We start from the raw sequence: 13,495 nt of genomic DNA, 5'->3' as shown, positions 1-13,495 counted from the left end.
TTAGTCATTCTCAGGCAGCATGTAGACAACTTGGAGAGTCCTGCGTCTTCTCATGACAAGAACATCTTTGAGATGATAAACAGAGTCAGCTGGCATGGTAGATAATCAGTGTGTTCAGTATGGTGTGTTCTTCACAATCAGTTGTCTTATTTATTTTGGTCTACCTCATTATAAATTAAAATGTATTTATGTGGAACAGGATGAAGATGAGCTAGAACATGTTCAATGAATTATTTTCTGTTTGGTTCATTATTTGGCTGAAAGATATTCTTTAATCATTCTTAAATGAACTTAAAATAACCATGGGGTAAATATTCAGAGCTATAATTGTATGAAAGAATTCTCAAGAGATTTCACTTAATTTGAAAGCTAATTTCTCATCAGAGCAGAGATAGTGCACATTGCCTGTTAAATCAAATTGTTCATGGCTGCTCTGCGAAGCACTCTGCTTCTGGTGGTTATGTACAGGGCTTGGAGGACTCCACAGATAGAAAGAAGCTGGTAATCTCTCCAGAAGGATGTGTCTTGCTCTTTTTATGTCTTTTGCTCATGTTGGTGACAGTAAATTAATGTGTCTAATAATTAATTTTGTAAAACCTAAGTTGGATGTTGAAAAGATTTTGGTAATTTGGCAAATGAAAGCCTAAACAAAAATCTTGTTCTAGAATGATTTGTCTGGATTCAATATCTAATTATGGATCAGGTCATTTTTCCGTGCATATAATGGTAGTGGTCTTCTTCCCCTCAATAAAGCAAGCTAGGAGTTTGCTTAACCTTCCTGCTTCTCTCAGATCTCTTCATCAGCACTATCATTAGCTATTAGATGTAAAGATAGCCTTGTAGTTTGATTTCCTGAAACCCAATGCCTAGGTTTTCTTTTGTTTTATTCTCTGGAGAGATTTTGTGAGTCTAGAGCAGATTGTCCAATTTTAAATTATATTGGGAGCAAGTTACTGAGTTAGGAGGAAGCTGAGAGTCAGAAACAATGAGTAAATGTATGTTGCTGTGCTAGTACTGTGAAGAGTCAGTGAAACATAAGTGTGGCAGAATCTCCAGGAAGCAGATTAAAATATGCATGAAAATAAATAGTCAGCGCTCGTATTGATGGTAAAATGCAGGACAACAGCACAGACAAGGGCTGCTTCCTGTAGGCCTTTTGAGCAAGGAGAGAGACCGGTAGACTCCATATTCAGGAGAGTCTGGGGGTAACAGGTGTATAACCCTATAGGTTTTCTCATAAGAAAGCCAAGGAGAGAATGAGCATAGTATTTTTTAAAAATAAATGTTTATTTTTTAAACTTGTAGTAAAAAGTATATATAACCAAATGTGCCATTTAAACCATTTAACTGTATAGTTCAGTGGCATTAAGAATATTCACATTGTTTTACAACCATCACCACCATCTATCTCCAAAATATTTTCCATCATAAAAATTGAAACCTCTGTACCCATTAAACAGTAAGTCCCCATTTCTCACTCCCTGTGCTCTCCACAACCACCATTCTGCTTTTATTTTCGTTTTGTTTAGCTTTTGGGGGGCAGGGTCGCAGTTTGTAGTTTAGGCTGGCCTTGAACTCATGGCAGTCCTCCTGCCTCATCCTCCCACGTGATGAGATTAGAGCCAAGCACCATCACACCCAGCCACCATTCTGTTTTTGGTCTCTATGAATATAACTACTCTCAGTAACTCATATGAATGGAATCCTGCAATATTTGTCTTTGTGACAGGCTTATTTTACTTTCATATATTGTCTTCAACGCTTTTCTATGTTGTAGCATATGTCACCATTTCATCATTTTTTAAGGCTGAATAAGTTTTCATTGAGTGTACCACTTTTTTTTTTTTATGTATTCATCCCTCAGTAGCCACTTGGACTGCTTCACCTTTTGGTTATGGTGAATAATGCTGCTATGAACACAGGTGTACAAATATCTCTCAGAGATCCCGAATCTAGTTTCTTTGGGTGTGTAGACAGAAGGGGATGTTGGGTCATACGGTAATTTTTTATTATTTTTTTTGAGAACCTGCCACATTATTTTCCACAGCAGTTATACCATTTTGTAATTTCCAAGGGTTTCAGTGTCTCCTTGTCCTCACCAACACTTGTTATTCGATTTCTCCTTCTCCCTCTTCTCCTTCTTCCCCTCCTCCTCCTCTTTTTTCTCCTCATTGTGGTTCACTTGTTAGTGAACATTTTCATGTAAATATTTCAGAAATGTTTACTATTTTTACCTGTTTTTTTGTTGTTGAGTTTTAAGAGTTTCTATATATTCTGGATGTTAAAACTTTATCAATCTGTTGTTTACAAATATTACGTGCTTTGCCTTTTAATTGTACTGACAGTATTCTTCAATGCACACAGTTTTCAATTTTGATGAAGTTCAATTTCTCTTTTTTTGTTTTTTTTTGTTGCCTATGCCTTTGGTGTCGTAGCCAAGAAATTATTACAGTCAAATCTAATGTTGTGAAGCTTTCTTCCTATGTTTCTTTGTAAGAGAAGATCTTTGTAACATCTTATGTTTAAGTCTTTGGTCCATCTGGAGTTAATTGTTGTTTGTGGCAAGGGTCTAATTTAATTTCTTTGCATGTGTACATCCAATTATTGAGTGACATATTTTGGAAAGACTGTCTTTTCCCCATAGCATGGTCTTGACATTTTTGTTGAAAATCATTGTTGTCCATACAAATTAGTTTCTTTCTGAGCACTCTAATCTTCCATATTCTATTCTTTATGCCTGTTTTGCAGTGTTTTGATTACTGTCACTTTATAATTAAGTTTTGAAGTCAGGAATTAAGAGTCCTACAACTTTTTCAAAATTATTTTGACCATATGGAATCCTTCAATTCCATATGAATTTTAGAATGAATGTTTCTCTTCCTACAAAAATGTCATTGAAATTATGATAGAGGCTGCATTGAATTTTAATTGCTTGCAGTTCATAAACTTAGGATGTCTTTACAGATACTTGTTATCTTTAATCTCTTATATCAGTTTTTTAAGTTTTTATTGTAGAAGGATTTCACTTCCTTGGTTAATTCCTAATTTTGGATATTATTATAACTAAAATTTTCTTCATTTTTGAATTGTTCATTGTTATTGTATAGAAACACAACTGGTTTTTGTGTGTTGGCTTTGAATCCTTCTACTTTGCTGAATTACACAGCTTTTTAAGTGTTTTCATAACTCCCAGGCTGTTTTCCTTATGACAGATTGTTTCCAAGTTGAAGGATGAAATACTTCTAATAGAGAAGGAACGCACAGACCTTCAGCTGCACATGGCAAGAACAGACTGGTGGTGTGAGAACCTGGGCATGTGGAAAGCCTTCATCACCAGTGGAGAGGTAGGCCTCATTGCCTTTTCTCCCAATTTGTTTGGAAAGTTTAACTTCATAAGACGAGATTTTGTCCTAGAGACTTGGGACTGAAGATATAAAAGTCTATTTTTAGACTACGTTTGTCCACAATCTTTCTTCCCTTTATTTTCTGGCTTACCCATGACTGGGAACTGTCTCAGTCTGATCTCATTTTAATTCCCTGGAATTATAAGCAACTTTGATTCAGAGCATTTAATGGCCATGAATTATCATATTTTTCATTGATGATTGAAATAAAGAGTACTTTTGGAAACTTGGATATGAAAAATTAAAATTTTAAGTACCTGTTATTCTGTCCTGCTTACTACAAGTGCTTAAATCTCAAAAGCTGTAAGGTCTTTAATAATGAATGTATTTCCTTAAAATTATTTGGCTGTTCTTCGAGGGATATGAGGTAGCAGTCAGCACAATACACTGTATCCTTTTCCTTTATCTGTAAAAATACTTGCATTCAGGAGGAAAAATGCTTAGAGGCATTTGCTGTACTTTGTTATTGCAGACAACTAGTTTCTTCCCAGCTGCCTTATATCAGTCAGGTAGAAATCTGGAGGTAAAAGTCATGGCCACCACAAACAAGATCACATAGACAAGACGCTGAGCAGGACAGCGCTTATGTCCTGCTTTTTCAGTTTCTGATGGCTTGTCTTTGTTCCTGTCAGCCTTCACCTTCATGCCTCGGTGCTCCTGTGGAAAGGGCTCACCCTTCACAGTCTGAACTTCACCCCTAGGTGGATGGCAAAACAAAGCATGTTCTCCTAAGAACTATCTTTAGGGGATACAGCAAGTGCCCCTCGGTCCTTGGCACTTCCGTCAAGCTAAGCAGTGCACTTTTTCTAGGGAAGGTGGGCAGCAGTGGATTAGGGAAGGCTGTATTCCACCTGGGGATACCATATAGAAAATATAATAACTGTAGGGGATAATATAATAACTGTAGGGGATAATAAAATATAACTGTAGGGGAAGTTATTGTCTGGGTATAAGTCTAGGACCATGTTAGCTTCAGGGTTATGTAGTGTTAAAAGGTAGTAGAGAAGGTGTCATCCCAGTACTCAGGAGGCTGAGGCAGAAAGATCACGGGTTCAAGGCTAGGCTGGACTACATAGTGAGTTTGAGGCCACCCTGAACTACACAGGGAGACCCTGTCTCAAAAAAACAAACAAACAAAAAAGGCAATAGAGAAGACAAAGGGTAAGGAAAAGAAGATAAATTCTGTCTCTGTTTCAGCTTCACTTGGAGCTACTTGTGATGTTACGTAGCACGTTACCTTCATCTTCTGAGACAGAGACGGAAGGAAGGGAGGGAAGTAGTAGAGACCTTCACGAGGCACTTTGCCCCGATAGTGAATCATTTCTTGGGAGTGTGGTGTAGTACTTGGTTCACTGAAAAGATACGGGAAATAGAAAAAGAAGGGTAACCTTACTGCCGGCACTCACAGTGTAGTCCCAAACAGGATTGTGTGGAAAATGTGTTTATATCAAGCCAGACTCTTGAGTTCTGGTCCTGGCTCACCCACATGGTAGATGTGTGGTCCTAGGAGAGTCCATTACCTGTATGTACCTCTACTTTCTCGTCTGTGCAGTGGAGTGGAAGTCCAACCTCCTGGGGTATGCAGAGTGTCAGTAGACTCTGTATATCCTTCTTGTCTTTCTTACCATCTTCTCTCTAAATCAATTTATGACACTAACTCAAGCTCAAATTTTAGGTATTTTTTGTTTGTTTTCACCCATTTAGGTTAGAAGTAACCTAAATACTCTAGGGGTAGGGGTGTGTGTGTGTGTGTGTGTGTGTGTGTGTGTGTTTGAATTGTCTAAGTTGGAAAGTAAAGGAAATTATGTCTTTCAGTGTAAAGTTTAATAAGAATTAAAATCATGCAGGCTGGGGATATAGCTCAGTGACACAGTGCCTGCCTGGCAAGCATGAGGTCATGAGTTCAATTCCCAGTACCAAAAAAAAAATTAAAATCATGGTTTGTTGAATCCTGAAATTAAACAGGAAAGGCCTAACCCCCCCCCTTTTTTTTTCCTGTTAAAAATATTTATTTTGATAGTCTATCATAGGCTGGGGATTTAGCTCAGTGGCACAGTGCCTGCCTAGCAAGCGCAAGGTCTTGAGTTTGATTCCTGGTACTGGAGGAAAAACAAAATAAAAACAAAGATAGTCTGTCATAAATAAGTCAGTAGAGGAGGTGCCACTCTGTGACAAACACATCTGAGAAATAAAAGCTCTGTGCCATCCAACTGGTGAACATGTGAATGACAAATTCTACTGTATCTGATACTTCTTTGCTTGCTGTAAATTTGTTTTTTCATGGAAACAAGTTAAATGTGCCTATCTGCATTTCTTTTTTGCTGTGTGACATATTTTTTGATCAAAACAGCATTCATTTATCAGCTCACGCTTTTTACATGTCAGAATTTCAGCACAAGCCAGGCATGGTGGTACATGCCTACAGTCTCAGCTCTTGGGAGGCTGAGGCAAGAGGATCACTATAAGTTCAAGGCCAGCCTGGGCTAGCTACATAGTGAGTTCAAAATGAGCCTGAACTAGTGAGACCCTGTCTCAAAAATAAAAGAAAGAAAAAGAAATCCAGCACAGTATGACTGAGTCCTTTGCTTATAGCAGAAGGCTGAAATCAGGTGTTAACCAGACTCAGTTCTTGTCTTCTGGGGAGAGAAACACTTCTAAGCTTATTTAAGTTATTGGCAGAATTCAGTTTTTTCTGGTTGTAGATATGAGGACTTTGTTTTCTTGCTGGTTTCCTATTTTGGGCTTCCAGTCTTTTCTGTTAGAAACACCAAGATAATCCTCTGGGATTATGTATGATCTACAGTACCATATTATATAACCTAATTACCAGAGTAAAATCTACCTTATCCATAACCCTGGGGATAGTGTAGGACACCATACAGGGCCAATCTTGGGGGACATTTTTAAATTTCCTGTTGTATCTGTTCATGATGCTTTTGCTTTCTGCTTGTACTGATTTTGATTTCTTTTTCCAGATTACAGAAGAGAATGGTGAGCAAATGCCTTGTTATTTTGTCATGGTCAGCCTACAAGAAGTTGGAAGAATTGAAACTAAGAACTGGACTGTCCCAAGACGGCTCAGTGAGTTTCAGAATTTACACCGAAAACTTAGTGAGGTATGAATACTCATGAACACAAGATTCTAGAACTATTGAGCATGACGACATTCAGAGCTCATTTCAGATTTAACACATAAGGAAACTGATTAACCTTTCTCTTTCCTGTTAATACTCATACAGTGGGATTTTCAGCCTGACATTTGAAAGTCACTCACAGGTCAAACCACCTAGTCTGGCTAAATCCTTCAGGACAGATATTTGCTGTAGAACCCCAGAACCAGAAGAGACAAGGGAACATCTAGGGCCAGTAGTTCTGAAGCTGCCATTTGTGACACTGCAATGAGCAGTGAAATCCGTTTTGAGTTGCAGCAGTAGGAAGAGAACAGAAGATACAGGATGTCATCACAGATGCCAAAGGAGGCACAATACAAAGTGGTTGAAAGTGAATCCTCCAGAGCCAGACCACTTGACTTTGTGTCCTCACTCTACCATTTCCTAGCTGTGTGACCTCGCATTTGTCACTCCATCTTTTTCTGTCTTTTTTCTCATAAATACAAATGTTAATAGTTCCTCCTGGCCTACCTCAAAAGCTTGTTGTGGAAAACAAAGGAATAAGTGTAAACAAAGCACTTAGAACTGAGTGTGTGGCATACAGAAAGCATTGATGTAGTATTTGGCTTTATTAGTAATAGTAATAATGGACATTGTTTACTTTTTGTTTAATATATGCATATGGATAAATGTATATGGATTATGGTTTGCGGCATAGCATGCATTTCTTGCTCTACAGAGTTTGAAAACCACTAATATAGGTCAGTTTTGTTTTTTTTTTTTTCTTTTTTCATTGTTTTTAGTGAGAGTCTCACTAAAAACAGAGTCTCACTATGTAGTTCAGGCCATCCTTGAACTCACTGTGAACCCCAGGCTGGCCTCAAACTCGTGCTGATCTTCCTGAGTGCTTTGATCATGGGCATGCACCACCACACTCAGCAATTCTAAATCTTCTTCCACAGGAAGTAATTGCCTTTACCCCAACAATGAAAAGCTCTTCAATCATCTCTACTCTAATTTTGGTCCATTTTTCTCCTGCTGGGAATGAATAGATACTGGCAAAATTGTATGGTCACCTCTGAGACTTTTTTTTGCAAGTGAAATTTGTCTTATTCCTTTAACTTCTACAGTTTTGCTTTTGTTTTTTTTTAGTCCTTTTTAATCACTAACTTCTGAACTCTGTAATTTCTTGAACTGCTTTTCAAAGGGTAGAGACCAAACTGAGCATCATACATACTACTATATCTTCAAAATTAACCCTAATTACTCCAGCATGTAGAAAACAAAATGTTTATCTTAATGTAAGAATAAATTCTTCCCAAAATTATTGAGTAAAATGGACACTACAGAAAAATGTGTAGTTTGCCCTTTGACAAACCTTTGTGAAACCAAAGTTTAGGATTGTTCTAATTGCTATTAAAAATGGAAAAAGGAACAAGAGTTTAGGGATGAAATAAAATGTAGCTGGAAAACAAAATATTCTTAGAAAATAGAAAATGACTGCACTGAAGCATTAGAAAAAACAAACTTTATAAAATTTCCTATCTACCATTTTGTCTATCCAGTGGCGTCTGTCCTCGCTTGTGCACTGGGGGCTCCTCCTTTGCCCTTGTGGCTTCCCCATTGTGTGAACTTTCCTGCTATGAGAACCCCTCCTGTTGGCAGCTCTGACAAGAAGCTCCCTTTCAGGCCCTCATGGCTTTAATCTTTCCTTCTAACTATCACTGCCTGTTTCATCTCTAAAATTTCATAGAGCTGTTGTAAGGATAAAATAACACATGCTGCCCTTTTAGCGCAGTGTCTAATAGAATGTAGGACTTAATTCAGAAAGGGCAAAATGTGGTTATTTATTACCATATTTCATTATTATTAAGATATTCCACAGTTTGCCACTAAAATACAGTAATAGAGTCCAAGGTTTACAGTGATGTTAAAAAAAACATTGTGAGCCATGTTTCCAGACATATGGGCTGCTGGGCCTCTTATTACAAATTTGTAGCATCAACTTCATGATTGTCCTGTTTCTAGGTAATCTTTAGGCTTGGGGGGTAACCTTTTACTTTTTTCCATCTAATATCTTACTCCTCCAGATTCTTTAAGCCTGATTATAATGGATGGATTTTCAACTTCTTAAATCTGAGAAGAGCATGTACAGGATGAAGATATTTAACTTGTTCTAATTTTAATTCTAAATATTTTCAAAACTTAAAATGTAATTTTAAAACATTAACATTTAATTTCTCCCCCCACAGTGTGTCCCTTCTTTAAAAAAAGTCCAGCTGCCTTCTCTTAGCAAGCTGCCTTTCAAATCTATAGATCACAAGTTTATGGAAAAGTCAAAGAATCAATTAAATAAGTTTTTACAGGTAAGCAAATACAAAACTTTGCATGTAAGAGGATAAATTAGTTAGAGTTAAATAATAATTATTCCAAGAGCTTACTACTTTTCCATTTGTGATGGTATTTCATAGTTTTCTTTTATTTAATTAATTTATGCATTGCTGTGCTGGGGATTGAACCAGGACCTGACATATACTAACCACTCCATGTCCCACTGAACTGCAACCCCTAACCTCTCCTCTGTGGTTTTAACTTGCATTTCCTTTGTTTATTGATCATTGGTGACCTGTCTTTTGTTGCCTGTCTTTTTTATATTGCTTCATAGCCATTCTGTATGTGTCTTGGATACAAGATCTTTGTCAACTATGTGCTACAGATATTTCCTCTCTCTGTGAATTGCCTTTTACTCCTCTCCTTTTTGCAACCCATTGCATGTGTGTGCACACACATGCACGCACACAGTGTGTGTGATAATCAGGGGAACTGACATGACAGCCACTTCAAACATTTATTTCTTTCTGTTGAGAACACTGAAATTTTTCTCACTAGCAGTTTTAAAATATATAATTAACTTTTGTCAGCCATATTTATCGTACTGTGCAACAGAATATGTGAAGTTACTCTGCCTATCCAAAAGCACTCTCTCCTTGTTAACTATCCCGTCTCCATCCTTTGTTCCCCTCCTTCACAGCACCTGGTAACCAGTATTTTAGTCTCTGCTTTTATGAGAATAACATTTTAAAATTCCACAAATAAGTGAGACCATGCAATATCTTTCTGTGCATGACTTATTGAATTTAACATATGTCCTCTAGGTTCATCCATATTTGCCACAAATAACAGATTTTTATGTTATATGGCTGAATTATTCCACAGTGGGTATATACACCATATTTTCTTTACCTATCATCCACCAAAGGATATCTAGGTTGATTCTGTATCTTGTCTGTTGTAAGTAGTACTACAGTAAATGTGGGTGTGTGGTAATTCTTTGACATAATGATTTCTTTTCCTTTGGACATATACTTAATAATGGGATGGCTGAATCATACCATAATTCTATTTCTAGATTTTTGCAGAATGTCTGTGCTCTTTTCCTTAATGGCTGTGCTAGTTTACATTCCCACCAATTACATATGAGAGTTCCCCTTTCTTTGCATGGTCACTTGCACTTTTGTTTGTTGTTGTTGTTGTTGTTTAGGTTTTTTTGATAATAGCCATCCAACTGGGTTGAGATGAGTTCCCCTTTCTTTGCATGGTCACTTGCACTTTTGTTTGTTGTTGTTGTTGTTGTTGTTGTTTAGGTTTTTTTGATAATAGCCATCCAACTGGGTTGAGATGATACCTTACTGTGATTTTGATTTACATCTCTCTGATGATTACTAGCAATGGCGAGCATTTTTTTTTCATATACTTTTTTCCCATTTATGTTTTAAGAAATGTCCAGGTAATTTGCTCATATTTAAATTGGATTACTTGTTGTTTGCTGTTACTTGAGTTCTTTTGGGTTAATAATATCCTGTAGTTATTGAAGGCTGATCAGGTGTGTTTGCTTTTATGCTAGCATGTGCTGTTTTGGTTACCATTACTTTGCAGTATGTTTGGAAGTGAAGTAATATATTCTGCTCCCAAAGTAGGGTGCATGAAGGCTAAATAAAAAGAGGCAAATGGAATGATTTAAGGGCTCCAGGAAGATAAAAGCCCTCTTGCAGAATTCGAGATTCTCTCAGGGAAGACCAACACCTTCTCTGGGTGGCTCACATTTATTTATCAGAAGCAAGGAGGGGAGTACTCAAGAAGGGTGGAACCACTCAAGGACTTAAGTAAAGTATTAAGTTAATTCACCCAGGAATGAGATGCCTAAAGCTACAGTTTTTATCTAGTTGAGGTTGGATCCAGGTGTTGTTGGCTGTGCTCTTGTGTTATCCTTTGAGGTTTTCTGGCTTCATCCACCATGACAGGCCTTAGTAGGGATCAGTGACTCACAAAGGTTCACTTACTATGAGTCTGCCACCCATTTCCAGATGAGGAGCCTCGGCCTTGGACAGACTCACAAGCAAACGTGAAAAGCCAATTGGTTAATTTAAGTCCTGCTCAGGGCTGCTTCATAGTGGTCTTCATCAGAGTTCCTTGTGTATTTTGGATATTAATTCCTTGTTACCAGAAAAACATAGAGATCATTTCTTTTGCTATGCAGGAACTTTTTAGTTTGATGCGATTCCATTTATCAATTTTTATTTTTGTTGGCTGTGCTTTGGGATTTATTTATATTCATAAAACTTTGCAACAACTGTGTCCCAAAGCATTCCCCTACATTTTCTTTTTGTAGATTTATAGTTTTGGTTCTTATGTTTAAGTCTTTGATCCACTTAGAATTTTTTTATATATAGTTTTCCCAGCAGTGTTTATTGAAAACACCATCTAATTTAGGTCCTTGGTACTTTTATTAAAATTCATTTGGCTCTAAATTTATGGATTTACTTCTGGGTTCTGTGTTCTATTCCTGTGATCTGTGTGTTTGCTTTTATGCTAGCATGTGCTCTTTTGGTTACCATTACTTTGCAGTATGTTTGGAAGTAAAGTAATATATTCTGCTTTGTTCTTTTTGCTCACATTGCCTTGTTTCTTTGGCATGTTCTGTGGTTCCATGAAAATTTCAGATTTTTAAAAAAAATTTTGGTGAAGAATATCATTGCTATTATGACATGGATTGCATTAAGTCCATCTAGCACTTTGAGCAGTTTGGACAGTTTAATACCATTCTTTCTGTAGTGAATATGGGCTGTTTTTTTTATTTGTTTGTTTGTTTTGTCCTCTCTGTTTTCTTTCACCAGTGTTTTATAGTTTTCATTATGGATTTTTTTTTTTTAACCTTCTTGGCTAAATTTATTCCTAGATAATTTATTATTTTTGTAGCTACTGTTGTATTACTTTCTTGATTTTTTTCAGCTAGCTCATTGGTGTGTAAAAGTGCTACTGGTTTTTGTATGTTCTTGTGTTATGAAACTTTACTGAGTTCATTTATCAGTTCAGATGTTATTTTGGTGAAATCTTTTTTCTTCATATAAGATCATGTCATCTTCAAACAGATAGAATTAGGCTTCTTCTTTCCAATTAGATGCCCTTCATTTATTTCTCTTACCTAGTTACTCTGGTTGTGTTCAGTAACGGTGGAGAAAGTGAGTGTCATTTTCCAGAATTTAGAGAAAAGGGCTTCAACTTGTCTATGTTAAATATGATACTAGCTCTGAGTTTGTCAGGTATGGCCTTATGTGTTGTGGTATGCTTGTTCAACACCTAATTTGTTGAGTTTTTTTGTTTGTTTGTTTTTTACAACAAAGGAATGTTGATTGTTATGAAATGCTCTTTCCAAAGCTGATGAGTGTCTCAGACTTTTTTTCCTTTTATATTGTTGAGGTGATTTACTGCATTTATTGATTTGTATAATTGAATCATCCTTGCATCCTTAGGAAAAATCCCACTTGATCATTTTATACAGTGTTTGTAGTGTGTTGTGGGATCTGATTTGTTAGGATTTTGTGGAGGATTTTTGTGTTTATGTTGATAGGAGATATTGGTCTACTTCTAATATTTTTCTGCATTTGATAGCAGAGTACTGCTCTTCTTACAGAATGTGTTTGAAAGAATTCTGTCTTTCAACTTTCTGGAATATTTTGAGAATAATTGATGTTAATTCTTTAAATATTTGGTAGGATTTAACAGTGAAGTCACTCAGTTCTGAGTTTTTTCTTGTTTATATTGGTTATATTAAATTTGAGACTTACCATTAGTATTACAGTGTACTATTTTCTAAAATAATTAATGTTGGAGGATAGGTTAGCTAAAGGAAATGAAGATGAGGAAGAATATCTCATTCCTCCTAAACCCACCTTTATGTACATTTAATGATCTGGAAAAAGGGAATAAAGGCCTACATACTTGGTGCAGGAAACAGGAAAAGCAGCAGTGACACTGCCCTTTCTTAATCTCCTTTCCTGTGTCTGGTGGGACCTGAATATATACATGTGTCAGTCTTCCACAGCATATATGAAACTGGCAACCACTGGGATGCTCATAATGCTCCTTGAACCCTCTCATCCTCAGTTTGGTGGTATGGAGCCATTTCAGAAGTGCTTATTACAGGTAGAGACATAGGGTATATCAGGTTACTTGCTGTCTGAGAAAATAGGATGTCAGTTTCATGGACTAACTCCTCTGAGACTAGAATTTAACCTCAGCTATCATCTTACTTTCTGTTATCAGAAGCATAGTTGACTCCCCAGTGTTCCATCTACCCCAAGGGGATACATCATAAATAGGTGATAGTTTCTACTGGGTTGTTCATTCCTACACCCTATATCTCATACCATGAAGCACATTCTTGACATCACAGTGCAAATCTTGTTTTCTTACCATAGGGTTTGCTTATATTTAAACAAACCTGATTTATGTTCTGCTCTCTTCTGTCCTAGGATATGTATAGAGGTCTACAAAATTTCCAGTTTAAGGGCTTATAAAAATAGTTACATAGTTATGTAAACAAATTCTATTTGGAAGGTTGTGGGACACAGTGAAATGAAACTGTTAACTGCCAGGCAGGGTCAGTGATAACTCAGTCCTTTGCAATGTATGTACAAAGTG

General features: G+C 36.8%; 1 protein-coding gene across 3 annotated transcripts in view; it reads left to right on the top strand.

Moving 5' to 3' along the window:
- Positions 1-13,495, top strand: part of Snx25 (sorting nexin 25) — a 108,956-nt gene that overhangs the window by 84,163 nt on the left and 11,298 nt on the right. For 2 of the 3 annotated variants that reach the window (XM_005373470.2, XM_013512963.1), the window contains exons 11-13: positions 3,213-3,344; positions 6,380-6,520; positions 8,767-8,880. In XM_005373470.2, coding sequence (XP_005373527.1) covers positions 3,213-3,344; positions 6,380-6,520; positions 8,767-8,880 — 387 coding nt within the window. The remainder of the gene's footprint in view (positions 1-3,212; positions 3,345-6,379; positions 6,521-8,766; positions 8,881-13,495) is intronic. The other variant, XM_013512965.1, reaches the window with a different exon arrangement.

This window comes from Chinchilla lanigera, unplaced genomic scaffold, assembly GCF_000276665.1.
Source record: "Chinchilla lanigera isolate Chin_1 unplaced genomic scaffold, ChiLan1.0 scaffold00002, whole genome shotgun sequence".
NCBI lineage: Eukaryota > Metazoa > Chordata > Mammalia > Rodentia > Chinchillidae > Chinchilla > Chinchilla lanigera.
The sequence above is the reverse complement of the archived record's forward strand: the minus strand, read 5'-3'. Positions and strand labels throughout refer to the sequence as shown.